Source organism: Chenopodium quinoa, unplaced genomic scaffold, assembly GCF_001683475.1.
Source record: "Chenopodium quinoa cultivar QQ74 unplaced genomic scaffold, ASM168347v1, whole genome shotgun sequence".
In the NCBI taxonomy this organism is placed as follows: Eukaryota; Viridiplantae; Streptophyta; class Magnoliopsida; order Caryophyllales; family Amaranthaceae; genus Chenopodium; species Chenopodium quinoa.
Genome location: NW_018743033.1, coordinates 1422250 through 1448764, shown reverse-complemented (window position 1 = coordinate 1448764; position 26515 = coordinate 1422250). Strand labels below are relative to the sequence as shown.

Here is a 26515-nt window from a genome sequence, read left to right as displayed (position 1 = left end):
AAAAAAAAAAACAAAACAAAACTAAAAAGAGTCACCTAATTTCTAACCGTGAAAATGAAACCATGATGTATAGAAACACTGATTTTCTTTCTTTTTTTATTTTTTTTATTTTTTTTATTTTTTAGGAAATTTTGACTTTTGCTACCACAAAAAACCTTGAGTTTCATTTTTGCTACCCCTTAAATTTTTTTTTTTTTTATTTTACTACCACCTAGCAACACCTTTGTCAAAATTTGCTACCACTTAACGGAATCCGTTAAGATTCCGTTAAATTTATTCAAGATTCCGCTAAGTTTATACAAAAAAAAAAAAAAAAATTTAAAATGTATATAAAAAAAAAAAAAACCAACCACCCTTAATTGCCCCCCTCCCGTCAGCCACCCTCCCCCCTCCCCCTTGCCGGTGACTGGCGGCCAAAACTTGGGCCAACGTCAGCGAGCCACCCCAATCCCTTTCCCCCACCAACGTCGGCGACCCCCACCTACACAGCCACCCCCCTCGCTTTTCCCCCTCTTGCTGCCCCGACCCCCATCCTGAACCGGAAACCACCCCCCTCCCCATTTGCCCCATCGGAATCGGCCCCCCTCCCCATTCCCCCACCGAAATCGACCCCCCCTACCCTTCCCCTACCCTTTTCGAACACCCTAACCCTAAACGTTTTCGATCTCCGGCGACCCCCTCGAAACCCCAACAACCCCACCCTCGAAACTCTCACTGTCGCCAGTTGGGGTTATGGGGTAGTGCATCGATTGTGGGGAGCGGCAGGGGAAGGGGAGATGTGGGACAGGTGGCTAGAGGGTGGAGGGGGAGTGGCAGGGGAACGGGATTGGTGGCTGAGGAAGGAGGAGAGAGAGGCAGGGGAAGGGGATTGGTGGCTGGGGAAGGAGGAGAGGGGTGAAGTGGGGCCCACAAACGGCAAAACTAACAACTTCCGTCTAGTGGTAGCAAATTTTGACAAAGGTGTTTTTAGGTGGTAATAAAATAAAATAAAAAAATTTAAGGGGTAGCAAAAATGAAACTCAAGGTTTTTTGTGGTAGCAAAAGTCAAAATTTCCTATTTTTTATTTATTTTTTTATTTTTTACAGCACTCCCTCCCTCTGTTTATATTTGTTACTCCAATACTCCGAATTACATTATGTAGCTTATAAATTAATACTTCATCAATCTCCATGAATTAACAATTGATTCCTCTACCACTCCTTCAAAACTGTGTGACTGTGTCGCATCAAAGCAGATCATTTGCGAAACACCATGAGACCGAAAATCTACCTATTTGGAGACTCTATTACTGAAGAATCATTTAGCAATGGAGGCTGGGGAGCTTCACTGGCTAATCATTTCTCTCGTACGGTATGCACACCAACTGTTCGACGATATGCCTCAATGACGCCAATTCTTTTCTTTTTTTGGGAATTTGCAAAATTTGATTTTATTCAAGATTATGAATCTGGGTTTTTGTGGGTTTTGATTAATTTGATTAAAAATCTGGGTTTCAGGCTGATATATTGATGAGAGGTTACAGTGGGTACAATACTAGATGGGCGGTGAAAGTGTTAGATAAGGTGTTTCCGGCGGTGGATGAAGCGGCGCCAATGGCGGTGACGGTGTTTTTTGGGGCCAATGATGCTTGTCTTCATGATGGTTATGCTGCCTTTCAACACGTGCCTTTGGATGAATACAAAGAAAACCTTCGCACCATTTTCTCTTTCCTCAAGGTGTGTCATCATATCAATTCTCTCTTTTTAAGAGTCTTTCTTTCTGTCTCTGTGTTATGCACACATGTGGAGCATAATAGAATGTTTACGAGTGTCAGTTTGTAAAGTTGTCGACTTTGCTTCTAAGTATATTTGGTGATCACATTTTTTTTTTATTTTTTTATTTTTTTATTTTTTTTAACATTGATTTATGGATGTCAGCAATTTTAGTTGGTTAAAAGTTTTTATTACTTGTAGTTATGACCTCGGCTTAAATTTCAATAGATGAATGTGACCCCGGGCCTGTTAGATCATTTAAGTATAGGGGTGTTTGATTAATGACATATTAGGATTGAGTACGTGGTTGGAATTGGTATAACATAAACAGACTAAGTTCTAAACCATTGACCGTTGTCTCAAGTTAAAAGGGTTATCGAATTTTGTTACTGGCCATTCGATTCTTGCATAATAGGAAAAAATAGGGAAAGTTGAGTAGCTTCTATTGTTTTGTCATTGGTTGTAATCAAAATGGATAGATTAGCAGAGAAGTTTGTTTTTGTGGTTTCATTTTGTTTTTTTTGAATTTGAGAGTAACTATATAATACTGTGTATAAGTAACTTTTGTTGCTGACTTGCTATGCTTTGCAAGCAATGAATGGTATAGTAGGTGTCATGGCGGAAGTATATTTGGTAGTATAGGATTGATAGGACCACGCCACTTTGGGAAAGGGTTGTGATATGAAGGTTCGTAAAGAATCCAATCCGGACAGTAAACATATTGGATAGGTAATAGGTATGGTGGTATCTTAGGCTTTTCATGGAGTTAATCTTACTTTTGTAAGGATTTGTCAAGCATTGCTTTGGTTGAATATTTGTATTACTTTTTAGATTGGAGGAGGGTTGGATTTAAAGAATTAGTTTCCCAAAAAGTTATTGGCTAACGTTTTGCCAATGGGCAAAGTTAAAAGAGACATTAGCCTTATTGTTCTATAAAACTATGAAAGATGTAACTGATGGACCATTCCCATCTCTTTTTAATACATATAATTGCTAATAATTTTTTTAAAAAATCAGTATTTGACAATATCAAATTAAATATTGATTTGGCACAAAAAAAAAAAAAAATTGCATTGTGTTATTCAATTAGTCAAATTTGTATTACTCTGTATTTCATTCATGTCAAATTGATACTCATGTACAAAGAATTGTTCTTCTCCTTTGGGGGAGTTTATATTGTTAGTCTTGAAGTATTAAGCACTCCCTTTAGCTGCATTCGTCCTATGTCATCTTATTCTTGACAAGACTCTTACAAAAAGTGCTCCCTGAAATGGAGTAAAAGTTTGCAATGCATTTGGAAAAGCTCCCTACATGGAAATCAGTTATCGCCACTTTCTTAATTCTTATGTTGAAACTTATGTGATATCGTAAGCCTTAATTTGCGCATACTTCTGTGTCCAACAGTGCATGTCATTCTCATGGTTGGCGTTTGATTTCCATAATGCTCTAAGTTTCAAAGCACTTGTTATTCTTTCTTGTGGTTTGATTTGTCATCGATTATGCAATATTTAATTTGGTAATGCAATCATTGCATCCAGAATGTTAAAAAAAGAATGTTTGTCATGTTACAGCCTATAGAATGTTGTTAATGTGGGATCAGAGCACCTTTCATGCTTGTATAAATTAGGCTTAGATATTAACTTTTGGATTTTAGTGATTCACCATATTAGTTTATCTAATCCGCATGCATTTTATGAGAGGTACTCATAGGTTTATCTAGCATGGTAACATAGAGATATTATTCTTCATAGTATATGATGAACAGGATTGCAAACCGAATAAATTAAACATAGGCAGTGGGGAATGCATAGTGCATCAAGTGTATAAATCAGAATTAGAAGGAAGAAGATTAAAAGGAAATAAGCAAATTAGTATGCTATCCCATTGACCATATTTATTGATAACTAGGAAACTCAAAGGAAGTGATCCAGGAACATATATGCTATATTGTTATTTGAAACTTTTCAATCAATCAATCAATCAAAGCCTTAATCCCATAAGTGGGGTTGGCTACATGAACCAAATTTAATTATTCATAATTTGAAACTTTTGATCCTTGAAAATGTCTCCAAATTCTAATGGACAATTTGGCACTTGTGTTGAGTTATGGACTTATGGGAATCTGACAATATGGCTATTGAAATATATTTGAAATTGTATAATATGCATCAATATGATGAGAAATTAATTTATTCGAATGCTAGCCAGCTACAAATTATTCCTTACAAATGGGAAATTGATATCTAAAACAACCATATATAGAGGAGCCACTTAGATGATCAGTTGACAGCGGATTATACATATATATAGTGTTAATTGGGTTATCCTCCTAATTAAATTTGAACTCGTGAACTGCGGCAGTACTACATAGTACGTACTAGCAGATGAAGCTACAAGCCTACATTGGATAACTAACCAAAAGATGGGTTTGAATCTTTACATTTATTATCAAAGGCAGAAACTTTACAATCCAATGGGAGTGGGAGATCAAGATAAATCCCCACAGCAACTTGAAATTTCAGTGGTCACTTTGGCAAATGATGTTTGTGGGAGGGTTTTAAAAGCCATATATATAATGTATGATGGTGTTTGCCTTTTGTTAGAACCCTACTTCTTTCAGTCAGGCCGGTAAACTACCTCAGAAAAGGAAGTTCCCGCAGCGGCCTTTTTTCTAGAAGTCCTTCAGGCCAAAGATTAGTTCACAATGAAGCGTTATTAGGATGAATGTGCATTTAGTGCTAGATTCCTGGTTTTCCTTGGCTTCAATGTTATATTGGTACATGTATAATCATCTGTCATTGTGTTAGTTTGTGTTACATAAGCTGAACCAGTCAAGTGCTGGTACTTATGCTAACTGCTGCACAAATTCTAAAATTGGGCTCGAACTTGCTTTTATTGGGTGCAGAAAAAATGGGAGACTGCTGTTATCCTCTTCATCACCCCCCCTCCAATTGATGAAGCTGGACGTTTACTGTTGAGTATTCCTTCAGCTTATACTGTTCTATAATTAATATAAATATTTTCATCAGTTTACTATCTTGCAAGTTGTAGCCCGGCCAATATCATATTTACCACTGTATTCACTTTGATGATTTAATTGGTGCAGGCACCCTTACATTGAGAATCCAAGTGGTCTACCTGAGAGAACAAATGAGGCTGCTGGTGCCTATGCCAAAGCATGCGTTGATGTTGCAAGAGAATGTGCGACACCAGTAATTGATATGTGGACCAAGATGCAAGAATTTTCTGATTGGAAAAATTCATGTCTCAGGTACTTTTCATAGAGCTATATAGGTAGAGATGCTAAAGTCAGTAGTCACCACTGCATTATCATGACAAGAATAACATTTCCCTTCAATATAATAATGCCAAGTATTCAGTAGGCAATCCTGTGCAGATCTCAAAATGGTATTAGTTGTCACTTAATTAGCCTTGTTACATCCAAAGAAAATCCTTAGCAAACTGTGCATACTACACATTGATGACTGATATATCTACGAAGTATAACCATTTACCCTAGCCCTAAAATCTACGTCTTTTTTCGTTATCTCAAAATCACATCAGTGATAACTGATAATCATCTTCGGCGTATTTGACAATTATATATATCATGCTTTGAGATTTCATGGATAAACTCAGCCCTGAAATGGTTGAATAAAATAGCAGGGTGTTGGTTCCTTTTGAACCAAACATGTCCACCAGGGGCGAAGCCAGGAATTAAAACTCAGGGGGCCAAGGCTTATATAAAACAAAGTAGTACAATATTTGTATTGCATTTCGTACATTTATTTTCATAGCAAAAATTTACTTTTGCACTATTATAAATTATTTTTGATTGTCCACCCAATTCTTAGAACATTTTCTTTGAGATTTCATGGATACTTTATGGCTTCTGCAGACTAGAACATATCTGAGAATTCTCCTGTAGTTCTGCATCATAGAACCCTGTTACAAAAGTACTCTGTTTAGTTGGAAAGTTTTGCTGAGAAGAATTAGGCATCAATTATTGTTTTGCGTGCAGATGTGTTTACTAGTGTGTTTTTTGTTTTTGTTCATAAAATAAAATTGAGTATATGTGCAGTGATGGCCTGCACCTCGCCCAAGGTGGCAACAGGATTGTGTTCGAGGAAGTTGTCAAGAAGCTGAAAGAGTTGGGAGTGAGCCTAGAATTGTTGCCTGTTGATCTGCCACTATTCTCAGAAATTAATCCAAAAGACCCTCTTAAAGCTTTTGAAAACTGAAGCAATTCTTTGCAACGAGTCATTTTTTATTATGACCTTCAACTCTCCCATATTTAAAGCTTTGTCGAGAGGTAAGTGAATAACAAATAGTACAGGTACACTATGTAATAATGTAAGGTACATGTTTGCGCCTTTTTTACAGCAGCATTTCTCGATTAATTTTTATTGCATTATTTGGACTTTTGCATTATTAAAAACACCCTACAATTTACTAAGCTAAATTTGATACAATCCGCAATATGTATTTATTTTATCATCTACGGTTGAGTTTGATTACCAATATTTGTACTCCGTTCAAATGATGTTCCTATCTTGATTTTATATAGTCAAAGTGTCAAATTTGTTGATTAAATTTTCTCATTAATATATACTTGTATTAAAAAATTATAGTCATCGTTAGATTTGAATCAATGTGTAGTTTTATTGTCCATTAGTCCCATTTTGCCACATTAAAAAAGGGGATTTGTTAAACATCGCCCACAAATTACCATATAAAGCCCACAAATATGACTTGGTGTGACTTTATTGCCCTTTTCCTTTTAAAAAAAAAAAACACTCTCTACATCTCTCTAAAAAAAATCAGAAAATCTACCTCTCTTAAAAAAATTAATTACGACAATGTCGAGGCGGCAAGGAAAAGAGGCGGCGGCGGCGACGGCGGAAGAAAGGCGGCGACCTGGTGGAAAGGTAATTATTTAATTATTTTTTTTTAAAAAAAAAAAAAAGAAGACGGCGCGTGGTGGGCGTCAGGTCCGGCTGTCAAAGCCGGTGGGGTGGCGTCTGGCTTGGAAGCCCAGCCACCGGAGCAGGCGTCCAAACCAGAAGCCAGCCCATTGGCTGTGGCGTCCAGATCTGGCGCCTGTGCCAATGGGTGGGCGTCCAGTTCAGGCGCCTGCCCACTGGCTACGGCTGCCGGAGCTGGCGCCACCGCCAGTGGGTGGGCATCCTGGCCAGGCGCCCGCCCTTTTTTTTTTGTATTTTTTCTTTTTTTGTATTTTTTGTTTTTGTTTTTGTTTTTGTATTTTTTGTTTTTGTTTTTGTTTTTTTTTGTTTTTTTGTTGTTTTTTTTGTTTTTACTGATTTTTTTTTTTGTTTTTACTGATTTTTTTTTTGTTTTTTCTGATTTTTTTTTTATTTTGCAAAATCAGAAATTTAGTTTTATTTAAAATAATTTTTTTTTATGTCTAATTTTTTTTTGTTAATGTGTTTTATTTTTTTTAAATATTTATCAACTTTATGTGTTTTTTTTTTATAAATCGTGTATATTTTATTTTTATAAAATCAGATTTTTTTTTGTGTTTATGTTTTATTTTTTTTTATGTTTGATGTTTAAACATTTTTTATGCCTTAATTGATGTAGTATGTGGAAATTGTTTGTGTTAATGTGTAATTTTTTTTTTTATTTAAAATGTGTAATACATTAGGGTATTATGTGTGTATTTGTGTATGTGTAATGTATTTGTTTTTTATTTTTTATGTTTAATTATTTGAAATAATTTTTAATTTTTTTGGAAATCATAAATTTTGTAATATATTAGGGTATTATGTGTGTATTTGTGTATGCCGTATAATATTTTTCTATGTTTAATTAGTTGAAATAATTTAAAATTTTTGTTTTGTGTCCTATTTAGTTATCATGTCTTTGATTTTTTATAATCTTTATTAATTTTATGTTTATAAACATGACGATATGTTGGAAGTGCTGGTATTTTGTATATGTAGGTAGTTATTATTTTTCTAAAAAACTTTTGTATGTTTATATATTTTTAAATTTTTTGTAGAATTCACTGGGTCGTCATGGTGCGGGGAAGAATGTAGAGCTTCTTAGTAGAAGCTATTCAGTGGAGAGGTCGGGGCATAGACATGTTAGATCCCGTGGTATTTCGGCCTCGGCTCGTAGAGAACGGATCCACCGTCGGGATGAGGATGACGATGACGATGATGATGCTGAGGAGGGTGACCAGGAGGAGGGCGCATATGAGAATGAGGATGTGGACGATGGGAGTGGACCGTATGATGATTACGGTCCATTCAGTCAGAGGGTTGATGACATGTACGAGACACATATAGTGGAGGTGCGTAAAGGTAGGGGTGGTAGGTTTGTTAGTAGATCTGGCACATCATCTGCGTCCACTGTATCTGGGGCAAGCAGGAAACGGTCGAGGGCCGTTAATGATTCTTGGGTTGTTAGGAGTGAGGTGCCCGGTGGGCCTGTTGACGGGAGTGTGATTTCTAGCTTTCTAGGACACAAAGCTGCCCGTATTTGGGAGGACCAGGAGAGGCCTTCTCTTACGGGGTTGTTGAAATGTCATACCCGGGAAAAGACTGGTAACTTTTTGCGTACATGGGCTTAGGCTTGGCCAGTGGAGAGCGAGATGTTCAAGCGACTGGAGGGCACTGGGGTGAATCACGTTCCTGCCACCATGCACGATAAGATTGACAGTACGCTGATCACGGCTTTCGTTGAGCGATGGCAGCCGGATACAAACTCTTTCCACCTTCCGTTCGGGGAGATGACGATTATGTTACATGACGTCGAGGCCATTCTGGGGATTCGTGTTGAGGGTAAACGACTTTGTGCTGTGCCTGATGCGGATCAAGCAGATTTGCTGGCGGAGTTGTTGGCGGTGGACAGGGCTGCACTGTACACCGAGGCGCTTGGTGTTTGGGAACACGGCGGTGTGAAGATCGCATCCGTGTTGCAGCGGTGTTTGTACCCCAGTGCACGTAGTACGCACGACGCACAACTGGCTGCTTATGTTTTTCTACTCCTCGGATGTACCTTGTTTCCGGATAAGAGCGGTGGAAATAAGCTCAGGCCACGCGACATAGTAGAGGCGTGTGACCTCGACAGTGTAGGCCAGTTTTCTTGGGGATCGACTACGTTGGCGTATTTGTATCGCCAACTAGGATTTGTGAGTCGGGCTGACGCGGCAGGTATCACTGGGTGTCTGACTTTATTGCAGACCTGGATATACGAGTACTTTCCTGCATTGCGACCACATCGTGATCCGGTTCCTATTGATGAGGGGATGCCGCGTGCTTGTGCGTGGAGTCCGCGCTCGGAGAAGAAGTCCGTTGACCGCCTCCGATCGATACAGTTATTGCTGGACAGGCTGTCCCCCTTAGAGGTAACGTTTATAAATTGTTTCTACATTTTATTATATGCACATATTATATTCATGGTATTAAATTTTAAAACTATGTGTAGGTGAACTGGATGCCTTTCGGCCCGAACCCTAGTGTTAGGGTACCCAGGACCCTGTACACGGGACTCATTCAGTATCGTGAGATCGTCGAGGCGTACATGCCCCAGCGTTGTCTTCGCCAGCTTGGATTTGTCCAAGTTGTCCCTCCTCCCCCGGCATGCCCGATGAAGGCGGTCCGACCTGCATCGTCGAGGGACTACGTCGTGCAATGGCCGGATATCATGACTGGGACGTGGGACCAGTTTCCGATGGTGGCTCGCTTATGGACTGCGGAGTTGCAGAGGCCGCCCTCTGGGGTTCCTCCCATGTGCGACCACTACTACATGGAATGGTTCAACCGGTATTCGCACCCGAGGTTGATCGCAGATCTCGACCACAACGATGATGATTATGTGCCACCGCCTACTGCCATGGAAGCGGTATGTCTCATAAAATATTTATCGTTGTTTTTAATTAAGTTTTATATGTTGTTATTGTATTTCATCTTTTATTTTTTGTTGTATGCAGTGGATGGGAAAGATAATGCAGGACGTACAGAAACTCTCTCTGGAGAAGGACAGCATGAGTGCAACAGTGAGAGCTGCTGTTGATAGTATGGAACAGACCCTTGCGCATTGGGAGTCGGCGTCGAGGAGGGATTACTGATGGTTTTGTCATTTTATTTATAGAGCACTTTAAATATTATCGTTTTAATTTATTAAATTGGACATTATGTTTTAAGTTTGTAACATTTTAGATTGTTCTTTTAGCTTTCAACTTTGACATATTATCATTGTTGTTTTTAAATTTTGACATAACCGTTTGTGGATCCGCGCAACTTACCCATGCAACATATAGAATGCAGTAAGCAATACAATATAAAAAATTAATGTTCTCATTAAAAGAGCAACGTACAAATAAGGTTACATAGGAAGAATGTAAACATGAAAAACTAAAATGCAGCTATGGTGTTCCATTCGTGGATCCGGTCATGATATAGCGCATCCCAACCCTCTACGCTCGCTGTGCGAATGGTGTACCACCGAGGCATAATCGGTGGCACTGGAAAATCGGATGACATGTCTAGTCGGATGAAATGTCTGTATGACGACCTAAGAAACGCAATAGCTACCTCTCTGACCGGTGTGGTGACAGTCTCACACGAACGCCAAGGGAGAAACCGTGGTACAAAGATAATAAGCTTGACTATGCAATCCCAGCCCGAAATGCATGACTGCGCACTTGTAAATGTTTGCAACGGCAAACAGATCTAGGGGCGCGTCAAAATAATGATTTTGACCGCAAGGTCCACCTCCCCACCGGATACGCCGCAGAGCGCCATTCAAGTCATCCTGGTACACCTGACGATAAACATTTCGGTTAGAGGCAATTTCGTTGTACATCAACTGACGCACCAAACCGTAGTTGTCTTCGCCCATTTGAAAAACATCAGCCACGACCCGGAATCCGCAGTTACCGTCTCCGACTACATCATTCCACCCTTCCAAGTACGGCATGATGATCGCAGGTATCCTGTCCTTGTACGGAAACTGATCAACATCGTTTCTTCCTATTCACCATATAATTAATCACAGTTAAGAAGGCAGGAGTAACCTTATAAACAATGTGCAATGTCAAAAACCAAAACGTACCAGTTCTCAGGGGCATATTCACAGACGATGAAGATTGACTACGACTAGATGACGATGTCCGACCACGAGCACGACCACGACCAAGACCACGGATATACTCAAACGCACTCCTGTTCCGCCGTTGCCGACCTCGAGGACGGTCAACTCCTTCGGGTTCCTCAAAATCTAAGGTAGACGTGTGGAACATGTCATGAAGTACATGAGTAGCGTCACGAATAATAGAAGGATGGCTGGAGGACACTCGGTCGTACATCGAACGAAACTGCTCCAACTCCTCCTGTTCACGGTCGGCCGTTTGAGTATCTGCATGCTCACCAATAACGAGCATCCGCCAGAATGAATGAACCTGATCAACATGTAACGACGCCCTTTCTTCTGTAATAACGCGGTGAATGGTGCATGCGCAAAGTAATCCATAAGTTACTGAAATAGCACACCCGCACCGAGCATACACTTCGTCAGCCAAGTCCCTCATCCTGTTCAGCTCAGTGAGAATCAACCCCAAGCAGTAGTGCGACACACGACCATGGAGAATCTTAAATATGAAATGGTTATACATCGTACCATGTCGTCGTCTGGAGTCCTCTAGAGAGTTCCTGATGCCGTTCTTCTGAGTTTCAATTGACTTGTTAAGTCTATCGAACAGTGTATCCAAAGCAGCGGTCGATGAATCAATCCAGTCCTTGGTAGCTCTATGAGCGCTCTCAACTCTACATGTTGTAGTGTTCCCGAAATGAAGTACCTGGTTTGTCCAATATTTGACAAACTTTTCCCTGTGAGGGACCCATTGCTGCATCACATAGTCCACCAGTGCCGGACACCACTGGTACGAATCCCTGAAGTTAGTCAATTCTCGCTCGTACGCTTCCTCTGTGGTAGCCTGTAGGATCTTCCGCCACTTACCATTCACCAATCTCTCTGCCATTTCCAAATTCTTGTTGAAAAGGTTGTAGGCTTTCACTTTCACGCAGTTGTTGATGTGCCATGTGCACAATAAGTGCTTCGATTCTGGAAACAGCTCTGCTATGGGGGCAAAGAGACCTCACTCACAGTCGCTGACGATGGCTGCTGGATGAACATTAGGCCCGATGTAGTTTCTCAGCTTCTCCAAGACCCAATAATAACTTGGAGCCGTCTCATCCTTGATGATTGCATGACCAATCAGAAAGTTCTGGTTCGTTGGAGTCATCCCCATGATCTCAACCAGTGGGAACTTGTACTTGTTTGTCTTGTACGTTGAGTCGATTAAAATCACAAATGGCCAAGACTTGATCATATCAGCACAATCAGGATGCACAAGGAAAAGATGAGTCACCTCCGCTGTATCTTCATCAGAATCAAACCAGAATAGGTAACCACGTGATTGTGCCTGGTGTAGCAGCTGCTGTATAGGGTTCCTTCCCTCTGACCGTTCAAACCTGAGTTGCTGTCTGACGTTGTAGATGTGTCTTCGGTTTGGATGGTCTTCTGGAAATTTCTCTAACACAGATGCTAATATTTTAGCAGGCTTGACTTGAGCATCACTCATTTCTTTCACGACTAGTTTCGCAGCAGGACTTAAGCCGCTCAGCTGTCGATGACCCTCTTCATATACTATCATCTCATGGTTGTGATACCCCCATTTAGAGTAACCAATCACTTCCCAACCGTCACGACTCCGTAGTTGTCGGACCTTTACTCTTAACTCACACCCACAACCTTTCCGCTTTGTATCAAACCGAGTGGCTGTACGAAAATCTCTTTCTTCTCTTTTGCGATAACGGTCACATCTCAAAATGCGATCCATTCTACCATCCCGTTGAGATTTATGAGTTACTACTACCAAGCAAAATCCAGCTGCAATTGCAACCTGTTTTGCCCAATCAATCGCTTGTTGAGCTTCTTCGAATGGACCATCATGTCCAAATATCCCACTGTAATAATTTCCGTCTCCACCATAATCCTGCATCAATTATATATTATAATAAATACATTTAACGGATAATACATTTAATTTCTATATTTACACAGAATTCACAAAAAAAAACATAATTATGCATAATATTATTCATACACATACACATACACATACAAATTTTAAACACAATCATTTATAAAAGTCACATAAACAATTTCCAATTTTTTTTTAATACAATTTCAAATTGTCAAACTTAATTTTTAAAAAAAAACCTTTCTCAACAATCAAACTTAATTTTTAAAAAAAACCCAATTCGAATTTTGAAACTAAATTTAAAAAAATACCATTTCGAATTTTCAAACTTAATTTTACAAAAACCTATTTCGAATTTTCAAAATTAATTTTAAAAAAAACCCATTTCAATTTTTTAAAAAAATCATTTTCGATTTTTTTAAAAAAAAATTTAAAAAATATAAAACAACAACAAAATAAAAAAGAAAATATATATATATATATATATATATATATATATATATATATATATATATATATATATATATATATATAAAGGTGGCGTCTGCCAGGGCCGCCACAGCCACTGGACTGGCGCCTGGCAGGGCCGACTCAGCCAGTAGAGTGGTGCCTGGCCAGGACGCCAGTTTGGTGGTCTGGGCGTCTGGGCTGGACGCCAGTCTGGTGGTCTGGGCGTCTGGGCTGGACGCCACTGTGGTGGTTCTGGCGTCTGGCTTGGACGTCCATGCTACGGTTAGGGCGTCCATCCTAGGCGCCGGAGCCACTCCTACGGTAAACCGTGAATTTTAACGGTGACTTACCTCGTTTTCCGTCGACGACGACGTACCTCCGGCGTCCCCCGCATCTCCGGCTTGCCCTCCGGTCTCCCCCGGCGAGCCAGTACGGCTCCACATTTTTTAAATCGAGATTTGTTCAATTTTAGAAAATGGGCATAATGGTCACACCAAGTCATATTTGTGGGCTTTATATGGTAATTTGCGGGCGATGTTTAGCGATTCACTAAAAAAGAGGGGCAAAAAAATTAAAACAGAGAATGTTATATAAATATTTTTTTAATTAAAAAAAGCTTATACCAAAATAAAATATATTTCACAGATAAGTATTTCTAAAAAAAAAAATAAAAAAAAAAATAAAAAAGACACGATAGACAATTAGAAATACTTGACATAATTAAACGCCATTCAGCTTTCTAGTATTGTAACATGTCAAATAAAACTGACGTGGAGCGTGGACAACTTAATAAACATAGGCTATTGGACTTTAAATCGAGAATTGGCTTTGAGCAGCTCTACAAAACAAACTGTTGAGTTTTCAAATATTGGCTTAGTCGACCGGTAAGTTAACCCCTCTTTTTGTTTACTGGTGTTTTCTCTCTCCTTTGACGCCGATGATTTACCTCAATTGCTGCCGCTAATCTCATCAGGCGCGTCTCTTTCGCCTATTTCCGATTCTAATTTTGTTTTCCTTTTTTCAATTTATTTTTCTAGTGGAAATACTATACCGATGTCAAATGTTCTTATCAATGGAGATATTTGAAATATAAGGCTTTTGAATCGGTGACGTTCTTGGTGGTTTCAGATCAAAGCAGGTTACCACGTATCACTAAGCACTGTAAAATTTCAAACCGAGACCGTTTAACTGCCCGAAACCGACCGATCCAAATGGAAACCGAATCGATTAAAAGCCGATTTTTTGAAACCGAAAACTGACCCGAACCGTATTTTAGTAAACCCGAAACCGAATTGATCCGAATAATGTTAAAATGTATAAGAACCAAACCCGTTAACGAACCGAACTAGTTCTAAACCGAACCGAAAAAGAATCAAACCATCTCCAACCCGAAACCGTTTAAATTGTGATATGGTTTACACTGAACCGTTAACAAACCGCAACCCGTTTGCACCGAATCATGTACAAACTGAACCGTTTACAAACCGAATCACTTACAAATTAAACTGTTTATAAACCAAACCGATTATGAATTGAAACGCTTATAAATCGAACGGTTTACAAACCGCTTACTAAAAAGGGAAGATTAAAATCACGTTAAAAGAAATTTTAGATGAAATCTAAATATGCACACATGTTTACGGCGGAGTACATTATTGTTTTCCCCGACTTTTTTTTATGTAATTATGGATTAAGCAAAAATAATCTTCGTCTTTTCTTTAAACAACATCATCAAAGTGCTTCATATTTTGGACTAAAGCTGGACTAGTCAAATTCTTATGCTGTATTATTGTAATTCTCAAACATTTTAGAATGAGATGATTGCATCGTTTAATCTTTCAGAAACACATTAAAGTCGAAACAAAAATTATAATAAGGAATATTATTAATCAATTTATTAATTGAAAAAGAAAGTTCAAAAATTCTAGTTTGAAAAAGAAGATTTATTTATTTATTTATTTTTTCAATTAAAGAAGATTTTTTCTCAAAATTTTAATTGAGTCACATGAAAAAAGATCAATGCACAAATGCCTGAAACCAACCGACCCATATGAGAACCGAGCCGATAAAAAATCGATTTTTTGAAACCGAAAACTGACTCGAACTGTATTTTAGTAAACCTGAAATCGAACCGATCCAAATAATGTTAAATCACATAAGAAACGAACCTATTAACGAACCAAACTTAAATAAAACCAAACCGAAAAAGAACCGAACCGTTTCCAACCAGAAATCGTTTCCAATCTAAAAACGTTTCCAACTCGAAACCGTTTGAAGTGGGATAAATGCCGTTTACACCGAACCGTTAACAAACCGCAACCCATTTGCATCAAACCGTTTACAAGTCAAACCGAATTAAAAACCGCTCAAGAATAAACCAAAACCGAATCGAGCTGATAATAATTTGAACCGAATCGAAACCGACCCGTAAGGCACTTGAACCGATTTCAATCCGACCCTTTTTCAAACCGAATTGGTTTCATATCAAACCGAAACCAAACTGTCAAACTATTTTGATCAGATGAGCTATTTAATGTTGTAAGATAGTAATTTGATTTTTTTTTTTCCAAATTTTGTTTGTGAAAATTTTAAATTTTTACGTTTTCATTTATTTAATTTGTATCAAAGTTTTTTATTTTATTTAAACATAATAACCAAAGTTTTAAACATTTTACATTTTTATTTAAATTTTATTTTAATGTTAAAACAGAATTATAAGATTTTTCTTAAAAATATTTACAATTTTTATAATCAGATTTTTCATTAGCTACGAGGGGATTCAAATGCTAAATTTCAATCCAATGGCAAAAATGTAATTTCACTACCTTAAACCCTCAACACTAGACCCTAGACCCTAAACCTTTAACCCTAACCCTTAACCCTAAACCATAAACCCTAACCCTAAACCCTATAGCCTAAACCCTTACCCTAAACCCTAAACAAGGTAACCACATTCATGAAAAGAGTATAATCTAATTGCATAAGAGAAGACTCACAACCTTACCCCATTTCTTAATGCAAGTATAGAAAGTGAAGTACATGAGCACAAAGTTGACCACCAAAATACACATGCAAACAATTAGTTCATGAGCAAATAATCGTCAACCTAAATAGAAAATGAAAACATCTCAATATTAATCAATCCATGGCTTGGTTGAGTCTTCACCCAACCCCTAACTAAGGGACTATTCAAAAATCATGGATAACAATAACATTCTAACATTGAACAAGCAAGAACAATTAACAAGGATATGATTAAAAGAAAATTATGATTCACAAATACATATATAAAAATAGAAAATTAACAAGAGAAAGGAGAAAGAAATTACTACTTGAAGCTTCAAAGTTTAGGAGAGATGTTGAAATTGAGAGAATTAAGCTTGAAATTATCTTCTACAATGCTTGAGTTTGAGATACTCTAAGTTAAATTAACTAATTAATTAAAGGATCTACATTAATAATTAGGAGAAAGAGCCTAAGAAACTATATCTAACTATGAGAAAGGGCCTAAGAAGTCTAAGGAAGAAGACCCCCCTACAAATGAAGCCAACAAGGAGAATTTAGACTCCCCCAAATAAAAAGGACAGAGAAAATAAGAAAAACAACCTGGAATCAGGTCTGCATGGGCGTGCCAAAGTTGGCACGGACATGCAAAACGGCAAAAAATGAGGCAGTAGCTATTGCCAGACTATGCACGGACGTGAGCATTTGGCACGGGCGTGCAGGGCTTCGTACGGACATGCCACTTTTTGGTACAGACTTCCTTTTCTGGCGAAATAGCTTTGTTTTGGAAGGCCATAACTTCTTCATTACTCATATAAAAAAGGCATGTGACTAGTTGTTGGAAAGCGCTTGAGATGAACTTTAATCTCCAATTTGAATCACTTCAAAATGTTAAGTAGAAAAAACGTTATGGTCATTTGAAGTTGACCTTAATGCAAAAATCCTTCCAAAACCCTTCCAAATGCTCTTATTTCACTCTTAGACCCCTTCCTTGCTTCTTTCATTCTTCCTTCCTTGCTTCATTCTTCCACAACTCCCTTCTTCTTGCCTCCACCTTCTTTGCTTCTTTATCCAAAAGTTTCAAAGTGCCATCTTTATACCTAAATATGCACCAAAACCCAAGCAACCCCGTGAAGCGTAGGATACATACAAAAAAAAAATGCATAAAAATAGAGTAATTAGTGAGCTAAGATATTGATTTCTCACAATTCTAATAAGGCTCAAAAAAACCACTCTAAAATCATACTAGATAACAAGTTATCACATTGAAAAATTGAAAACAATTGTAAAGGAACACTTACCATGAAATTGTGAAGAGAAAAGATCATGAGTGGTTGAATGCCTAGTCGTCACTCTGCCGGAGCTCAGAGCGTCGGAGAGTAGGAGAAAAGGTGGTCGACGACGTTCAAAGTTTCAAATTCGAGAGAAAGGACGTGAGACTTGAGGTCTTGAGGAGAGAGAAAGCTTAAGGGGCGTTTAGTATGTGGGAATAGGAGTTTGGGGAATTAAGTTTGCCATAATTAATGGGAATTTATAAAAATGAGACTAATGCCTTGTTTGGTAGCAAATGATAATAGGCAAAGAATATAAAACAAGTTTACAAAACTACCCCCATTAAAATTTCTTCTCTTATATATTCATGAATGGCATTTTAGTGGACCGCTTTTTTAAATTCTCACCTTTTTTAATTTCAATCCCATTGGTATTATTTGCCCCTAAGCCTGGGCACCGTGCCGGGCCGTGCCGCCGCGGGCCGTGCCTGGCGGGCCACGGGCTGGTTCGTGCCGTGCCAGTCGTGCCGGCGGGCCCAGGTTTTCGTGTCGTGCCGTGCCGGCCATTTTCACAGGCCAGCCCACGGCACGGCACGGCCCTCGTGCCTGGCGGGCTCGTGCCGTGCCGGCCACGTGCCGGCCTGCGGGCTGGTGCAATTTTCAAATAATTTTTTTTTTTTTTTTTTTTTTTTTTTTTTTTTTTTTATATGACAACATTATAAATTAATAAGTTTATAATGTATATAAGTTATAAAATTATAATTATAAGTTTTATAAAGTTATAACTTATAAGTTTATAACTTATAAGTTATAAGTTATTAAGTTATGAATTTTATAATTATAAGTTGAATATTTATGTTTTATAATTTGTATATTCAATATTTATATTTATATATTTACTTTATACTATTACTTTAAAATTTAATGTTTATGATTTATTAGTAATTGGTATAATTTTTTTTTTTTTAATATGAATTTACAAATTGTAACAAAACGGGGAAAAAAGGCAAATTGGACTTTGGATGTGAATAATGCGTACTTTATATTATTATTACTTGAGTTGAGAAAATTGTACAATGATAACAATAATAAAAATCATACAATGATGGTATTAAACAAAAATTGGAAAATGATAAAATTGATATTTTTAAAATCGTACAATATACAATAATTGTCTATTCTTCTTCTCCTTCTTCTTGCTCGTCTTCGTCTTCGTCTTCGTCTTCGTCTTCGCCTTCGCCTTCAAGGTCATCGGCTAGTTGCATAGATTGGGAACTAGCCGAACCCGAACCGGAAGCGGAGGTTCCTTCTTCGTTGTCGTTGTGGTCGTAAGAACGGTCTTGTGAGCGATTTTCCGCATCCAACCAATCTTTGAAACACACGCACATTTCTAGTGTTTCGGGTTTTAGACTTGTTCTTCTATCGTCTAAAACCCTTCCGGATGCGCTGAAAGCTCGTTCGGAGGCGACGGAGGAAACTTGGATAGCAAGAATGTCTCGTGCCATTGCCGCCAAAGTTGGATGCTTCGAGCTTTGTTGTTTCCACCATGCAAGGAGGTCGAGGCTGTTTATCTCATCGTCGTCCATGCCTTTGGTGAAGTCGTAACTCAGGTACATCTGCAACTCCGAGACGTCGCTTTGCGTTCTCCTGATTGATGAATCACCTGAAAACCTTGAAATCAAGTTAGTAGCTTGTGAAAATAAATGTTTGGCCTTCTTACTTACGTTTTTGGATGGTTGGGAAGGCCCTGAGCGAGGAACGGTGCCATATTTGGCTTCATAGACTCTATATAAAGCAAAAAACTGATCCTTCACATTAGTCTTTTAGTTTTCTACATCATCGTCAAGAAACATGCATTGAAAGTAAATGTCAACTAACATAAATGTGTTTTCATACTTTTGCCTAGGATCTAATATGGAAGCAAAAATATAAATCAAAGGAATCTCACTATAATATTTACGCCACTTTTTTTCCATTGCTGGAAGATACTGATCATAATCACTTTGATGGCGATGATCAGCGAAAAGTTGGGCGAGTAAGCATGCATTAGAAAGAAAGTTTTGAGCACAAGGATTGTAAACAGTAGAAAAACAATACGTCATGTTATATAATAACTGTAAAAATTGCATATATCTTTCACAGTTCTTCCAATCATCATCATACAAAGCATTTTGTGGAAATTTTTGGTTGTAAAATAATGTTAACGGGCCCTTGTACTCAATTGCCTTTGTTAACATGTCATAGGTTGAATTCCACCTAGTTGGGCAATCGGGTACTTTCTTGGCTACCTTGGCTAGAACAATAGTTTTGTTGATCACCGATATAATTAGGTGGAAATTGGTATGGTGGTAGTGGAAATTGGTTTAGTGGTGGTGCTGGAAATCCCAACGTATTATATGGCTCATAGCCCGGGGGGAAGTAAATGGGGTCATTGGTTTGACTCGTAATTTGGGGGCTCGTTGTATTTGGTGGTTCCCTAGAACTACTACTACGGATAAGTCGGCCTTTCCCCCTAGATGATGGGTTGTTCGATGCCATAATTAACAATTAATTTTTTAATAAAAAGTGGTTAACTATAATAATAATAATTAATAACAACAATTTTAACAATAAAAATATCAATAATAATAATTAATAACAACAACTATAACAATAACAATAACAACAAAAATAAATAATAACAACAATTGTAACAATAATAATAATTAATAACAACAATTATAACAACAACAATAACAATTAACAACAATAATAATTAAACAAGATTATTCTAATAATAACAATAAAACAATAATAAATTTAAGATTAGTTTAGATCTTACAACCGTGCTTCAACGCTCCACTAATTACGATTACGAACTTTTTAATTTTTTCCGATATTAGGAAAATAATTAGAGAATTTAAGAGAATAATTAGAGAATTTAAGAAAATAAGGATTATTAGAGATTTAGAGAATATAAGAGATAAGAAGAAGAGATTGTGATTTTGTGATTTGGGAATGAAATGGAGGTGAGTATTTATAGAATTTTTGGGGAGCAAATTGGCAAAAAACTAGCCGTTTTTTAGCCGTTTTTTTGGCTTATTAAGGAGCTAGCCGTTGCATTTAAACGGTAACATTACCGTTGGCCCGCGGGCCGTTCCGGGCCGTGCCTACGGGCCGGCACGACGGGCCGTGGCCGTGCCTGGGAATTCTCAGCCCTGTCCGTGGCACGGCCCGTGGCACGGGAGTTGACCTTCGGGCCGTGCCGTGCTTGTATTCGGGCCGTGCCGGGCTGCACCGAACGGCGGGCCGTGCCGGGCGGCACGCGGGCCAACCCGGCCCGTGCCCAGGTTTATTTGCCCCCTCCCCCATTAGTATTATTTTAGTGCGCCACCTATTTTAACCCCAATCCCATTGGTATTATTTGCCCCCCCCCCCCCCCCCCATTGGTATTATTTAGTTGGGAATATGTGGGACATAATCCCAATCCCATTTTCACCCTTAATACCAACCAAACCTAAAAAACAAACATGAGATTTTCTTTCCATTAGGATTAAAAGTCTCATTCCAACCCTAAGCTCCCACATATATACCAAACAACCTCTTAATGTGTGAAATTGTTAGTGAAACATAATTGACCCTTTTTTTTATTATTATTTTGGGCATGCCAAGTGTACAGTCATGTTTAGTATTTTTTTTTTTTTTTTTTTTTTTTTTTTTTAACCAAAGATAGCGGTTGTTTTAGACAACATGCCTTTTTATCATAATTTTTTTTTTTAATTTAGAAATTTATAAATGGGATACAATTGTACCTTTGTGAACCCGTTGGATGGTTATAAGAGAATAAGCACAAAAACTCTTGTAACGTAAATGTATAGGGGATTGGCTCCAATAGGGCCATCAATTGAGTAGTGTCGCTAGAGTCAAAACTCAAAAGAGCTAGCATGAGTCACCTTATACCATCTCTTGGCAAGCTAGTTTTATAAGATAGCTCCCGCTGATCTATCTCTCATTCCCAACCTCGCCTTGGGATGAAGCACATCAAGATCAATATGACACTGTTGAGCCTAAAAGCTACCTAAAGTTGGTGAAACACTGAGCACAAATTCATACAACTATAAATAGTACCTATAGTATAAAGGAAAAGTGTTATACAATCTATACTTTCACCCTACTTACTTTCTCTAAGTGGACCCTTCTCCCACTATACACATACTTATTACTTGAGCGTCGAAGGGGGTTCTTCGAGCCACCCGTGAGCGAAGTTACGTGTGCTACTATGTGATAGAGTAAAATCAAATAAAAATAGAAACCAAAAAGCTGCTAGTTTCATTCATAAGTCAAATAGAAAATTAGGTCAATTCATATAGCCTTTAAAAAGCAAAACTACGTAGCTAGAAGTTAGCAACTAACAATTAAAGTGGGTAAACATGGTCCACTCTTAATTCCACTAACACAATTATCTACTGACTTTGACTTCACCTTATTTTTGCTGAATTGAAATTATTTTTATCGATTTTCTATTATATTTCTTCTTTAAAATTAGTGATTTTTACTGAACTCAAATTATTTTTACTGAACTAAACTTATTTTTACTGAACTAAAATTATATTTATGTACTGAACTGAAATTATTTTTTTTTAAAGTGAAGTGAACAGGGCCTTAGTCAAGTAACAAATACTAATGTTACTAACTATTAATTAGGCGCTAAAATATCAACTAATTAATTAATGTTTGAAGCATAGTAAAACACTATGCAGGTACCCTCAGCAGTCCCAGACCGAAACCCAGCCGCCACTTCATCTAAAACAATATATATCTTAAGTATGTATGAACATATGGGGGCATTATGGGGTTCTATAATTTTCCATGACTTGTACTAAGGGTATAGGACATTGTATTTTCGTTTTTATTCTATTTAGCATAGGGATATATATCTGTCACTCAATGAGTGTTTTTTTATATTTTATATTTTTTTTTTTTAAATTCTAACTCAGTTAGCTCTTGTGCTTGATGTCCCTTCGTGGGTTGGTTTAGTTGGGAAACATGTTCGATGAGTTATCCAAATTAATTATATAATATAATTGAGCAAGTAGTCAAAGTGTTTGGTTTTGAGAATTGTTTTGCAAAGTATGATTTAATTATATATATTGTTTAGGAAAATCATATCATGACTACGTTTTTCCTACCATGTTGTATGTACTTAAATTTTGCTGATTTGTACTTTATTATTTGTGTTTGGCCCATCTTTGTCTTGACCCTACGACGATCCATTCTTACGGAGAGCACAGAGCATTATAAAGAAAAGTTGCAGGTTCAAGCATGAGATGTTGGGTTTTGCGGTGTCCGACACCGCGCGAAAACAAAACCCGATAACCGGATCGCATGCATAATAATTGCAACATAAATGAAAGCATGCAAAATATACATAAACATAAGAGAAGAGAAAGAATGTTCACCCTTGTAACGTGCTTCGCTCAATTTCGAGCTCGAACTTGAAAGCTTCAAGTTCCGCAAGTGCGAGAACCTCTGACGACTTACACCCTCGCTACCAAACTGCACTGGTCCCTAACCCGGAGCTTAGTCGGGTCTAGACCAAAATTAACTTAGAGGTTTTAGAACAAAGGTTTTCTCTTCTTTGGAGATCCCTTAAAGTTCACCAGCTCAAGTGCCTTTCCCAAATTCCAAATGATTAGTATTTATAGGGAATAGTGCCCTTGAAATCCCATCATTTTTCAATGTGGGAAAGTTGGTAAAAAGACAAAATAGAATTTAATTTAATTATAAATTAAATTAAAAGGCCAAATGAATCACCAAACGACAAGTGTCACATGATGAGCAAGGGGTTAGGTGAGGACCACAAGGGGAGGACCACCTTCCCCTTGCTCCCCAAGCAAACCCACAAAACTGCTCCACACACACACACGGCCACTCGCAGCGTGCCTGCTGGCGTGGCCTGCCTTGGGCGCCAAGGCTACCTCGCTGGTGACCTGGCCCCCTTGGCTGGGCCTGCTAGTTGGCCTAGCACTCTCGGACGCACAGCCCAGCAAGCTATGCGTGCTAAGCGCTCCTACCGCAAGCCCAGCTTGCGTGCTGCTTGTGCGAGTGCCTGGGCTGCTAGCATGCTAGCATGCTTCGCGCGCCAGCGATGTTGGCTTGCTGCGTCAACTAGCCTGCGATGCTAGCTACTAGCTAGCTCGGCATGCCGCAGCGCCCCAAGCTAGCACGCGCATGCTGCGGCTGGGCTTGCGGCCATGCCTCGCATGCTGGAAGCCTTTGCTAGCAACATTGCCCTAGCCCTCGGATGGCTTGGCCATTCCGAGGCTAGGGTTATACGACGTGACTTGTCGTTTGACTAATTTTTCCGTCTCGCCGTTTCCTAAATTCAACTCGACTTATGACGCTCGGTTTCGACGTTCTAAGCTCGGAATCCGACGTCTTTGTTCGTAAAAACTCTATTGACTCATTTAATCCTTCGGATTAATTCGTCACTTCGGTTCGGTTACACGATTGGGTGTGACCTGAAGGGTTCAATCAAGATTAAGCTTTAATATTAATTATTCATTAATATTACTGATCGGAAGCGGCCTCTAGCTTGGCATTCCGATCACTTGACCTCACTGAATAATTAGCTTTCTAATTAATTCCGAACCCTCTATCGGAATAATACACTTGTTCGAAGGACATCATTCCTTTCCTGAGAAACATGTGGGGATGAATACGTGTATGTTAAGAGCTATTTGTGTTGTTACTATTTTTCTTCTCTAATTATTATTTTAACTTATATGATTTGATAGTGTTCTAACCTTTGTCGTTTTTGATTAATGATGATTTTTGTTTTCGGTTTTGGCCTATTGATGGTTCCAATCTACAATGGTTGGTTTTGATTTAAGTTTAAAATTTATTTGGTTTTAGAGTTTATATATTGTTGTTGGGTTTAAAGGTTGGTTTTCAAAAGGTAGTCTCTTCTATTGTGTATCTTTGATTAAAAAAACATTATTTGTTATTACGTTGGCGATAAATCTTTAGTTATTTCCTAAATAGTAATTTTAATCTGTTGGAAATTAAAGTATATTTTATAGGGAATTTATTGGGTGTTTGTATAAGCAGTTTCAATTTTTTTTTACCTGGGTTTTTACCGATAGTGGCAGTTGGTGAACATACACAAGTTGTCACTAACGTTTACCGACAACAAAAACCGTCGGTAATTATATGAAATTATCTTCAAAATATATCCTAACGACCATTTGTTGACGGCTAGCTCCATTGTCGGTAATGTTACTAATTACCGATTGCTTTTCTTAAAGATGCACTTTCTTGTTGTGTTGGCTAATCGTTAGAAATTTATTGAATCAAGTTATCATCTCCAAATTGAATCACTTTAAGGTCATTTCTTGTTTGAGAAATATATGCATTTGAAGTCAGCCCTTTGCCATTTTTCCAAGATTTCAAGTCACAAATAACATTGTCGTATTGCCATATAGTTTTGGGATGGAAACTGCTTAGACTTGTAATAAAGTGGATTCTTTCTCCTATTGACGAGTGCGACCCATACACGTATTTAGCATGGTATTGAAGTTAGGCCTATGATTCGGATGGTTTTATTGTACTTTGGGACAAATTGAATTGCATCTTATGAAGGGAAGTGTGATTATGCATGTGCTTTAGCCCATAATATATCAGATGTGACTAAATTAAGGGACCTTACAAATGATGAGGAGTGTTGAAGTATAGCTTCTTCAAATAGCACATGTAAGTGTCCTACATTAGTAAAAAAAAAAATAAAGTTTTAAATACTTTTTAAAGTTAAGGGCTAAGGTCACTCCTTCTATTTGGTCGAGGGATAATCGGTCATTGGACGATCACCCTAAAGCCAAACACTATTTCTACCTAAACTAACCTAAGACAAGTATAGGGTAAGTAAAGGATCGTATCCACAGGGAATGGTTATGAGTACACCAAATATATGAAACGGTTGTAATCTAGTTCGGTCACAAATTGGGGTTTTGATTAATTAACTACTATGGAGACAAACACTAGGGGAAAATGGGAATCGACACCAACCAAACCAATAGATCAATACAATAGGCAAATATGAACCAAAAATTGGGTGATTGAAAGGGCACTCAACATTGTCTTCTTTTGAAGTCACAACGTTAAGCATTCATAAACCAAACTCAACTAACATGATAGATCAACCAAGTCTTAACGATGGGAGGTAGACTACTAAGTCGGGTTTGTCTTTTGATCGTTTTGAGAAAGCATTAAGGCATAAATAATTGGGGATTTAATTTCTCACCTAATTATCGCTACTAAGACTACTATATTATCCAAACAAGGAACCGTAATCAAGAGGATATTAGCATGATCATACAAGAAAAGGCTCACAACTAGACCTCACCTTTCAATGTAAGCATAGGAGTGAATACGTGAGCAATAAGTGGTCATCCAATTACACATGTAATTAACCAATCCTTTGACAATCAATCATCAACCCAAAATGAACATGCAAGCACAAATATTAATCAACCCATGGCTTGGTTGGGTCTTCACCCAACCCCTAGCTAAGAAACTACTCACTAATCATGGTGAAGAACAACATAGCTACAAGTTCTAATTCTAGCATAAATCTAACAAGTTGAGAGGAGTAATAATAATAAAAAAAACAAATAGATTAAACATGCAACAACAAAATAGTCAAGATTAGAAAAGAGATTAAATATATAAAGCAATTTAAAAACAGAAAATAAAGAGTAAGAGATTACTAATGAAGTTTCAAAGTTGAGGAATTGTTGAATTCAAAAGAACAAACTTCAACTAACTATTACAATGGTTGAGTTTTGAGAGAAACTAAACTAATTAATGAGAGTTTTTAGAGAACTAACTAAGAGATGAGGGTCTAAGAAAACTAAGGGAAAGAAGATGAAGATCCCTAAAAATGAAGCCAAGGGTGGTATTTATACCCCCAAATATACATAGTAAAATCCGTCAAAATTGGGCTCCAGAACAATAGGAGCGCCCGCTCCTGGTCTTCTTGCCTGCCTGCTCT

General features: G+C 38.0%; 1 protein-coding gene across 1 annotated transcript; it reads left to right on the top strand.

Moving 5' to 3' along the window:
• The first annotated feature begins 945 nt into the window (after positions 1-945).
• Positions 946-6152, top strand: LOC110730549 (GDSL esterase/lipase At5g45920-like). Its single transcript, XM_021910360.1, has 5 exons — positions 946-1351; positions 1498-1716; positions 4658-4725; positions 4859-5023; positions 5834-6152. The coding sequence occupies exons 1-5, from the start codon at positions 1253-1255 to the stop codon at positions 5991-5993; spliced, it is 711 nt and encodes a 236-aa protein (XP_021766052.1). The 5' UTR covers positions 946-1252; the 3' UTR covers positions 5994-6152.
• The last annotated feature ends 20363 nt before the right edge of the window (positions 6153-26515 follow it).

What these genes read in the sequence shown, in the direction of transcription:
- LOC110730549 (XM_021910360.1), top strand. Translation starts at nt 1,253, where the DNA reads ATGAGACCGAAAATCTACCTATTTGGAGACTCTATTACTGAAGAATCA. An exon ending in GATGAAGCTGGACGTTTACT is followed by an intron (nt 4,726 to 4,858) that starts GTTGAGTATTCC and finishes TAATTGGTGCAG; the next exon opens with GCACCCTTACATTGAGAATC. An exon ending in TGGAAAAATTCATGTCTCAG is followed by an intron (nt 5,024 to 5,833) that starts GTACTTTTCATA and finishes GTATATGTGCAG; the next exon opens with TGATGGCCTGCACCTCGCCC.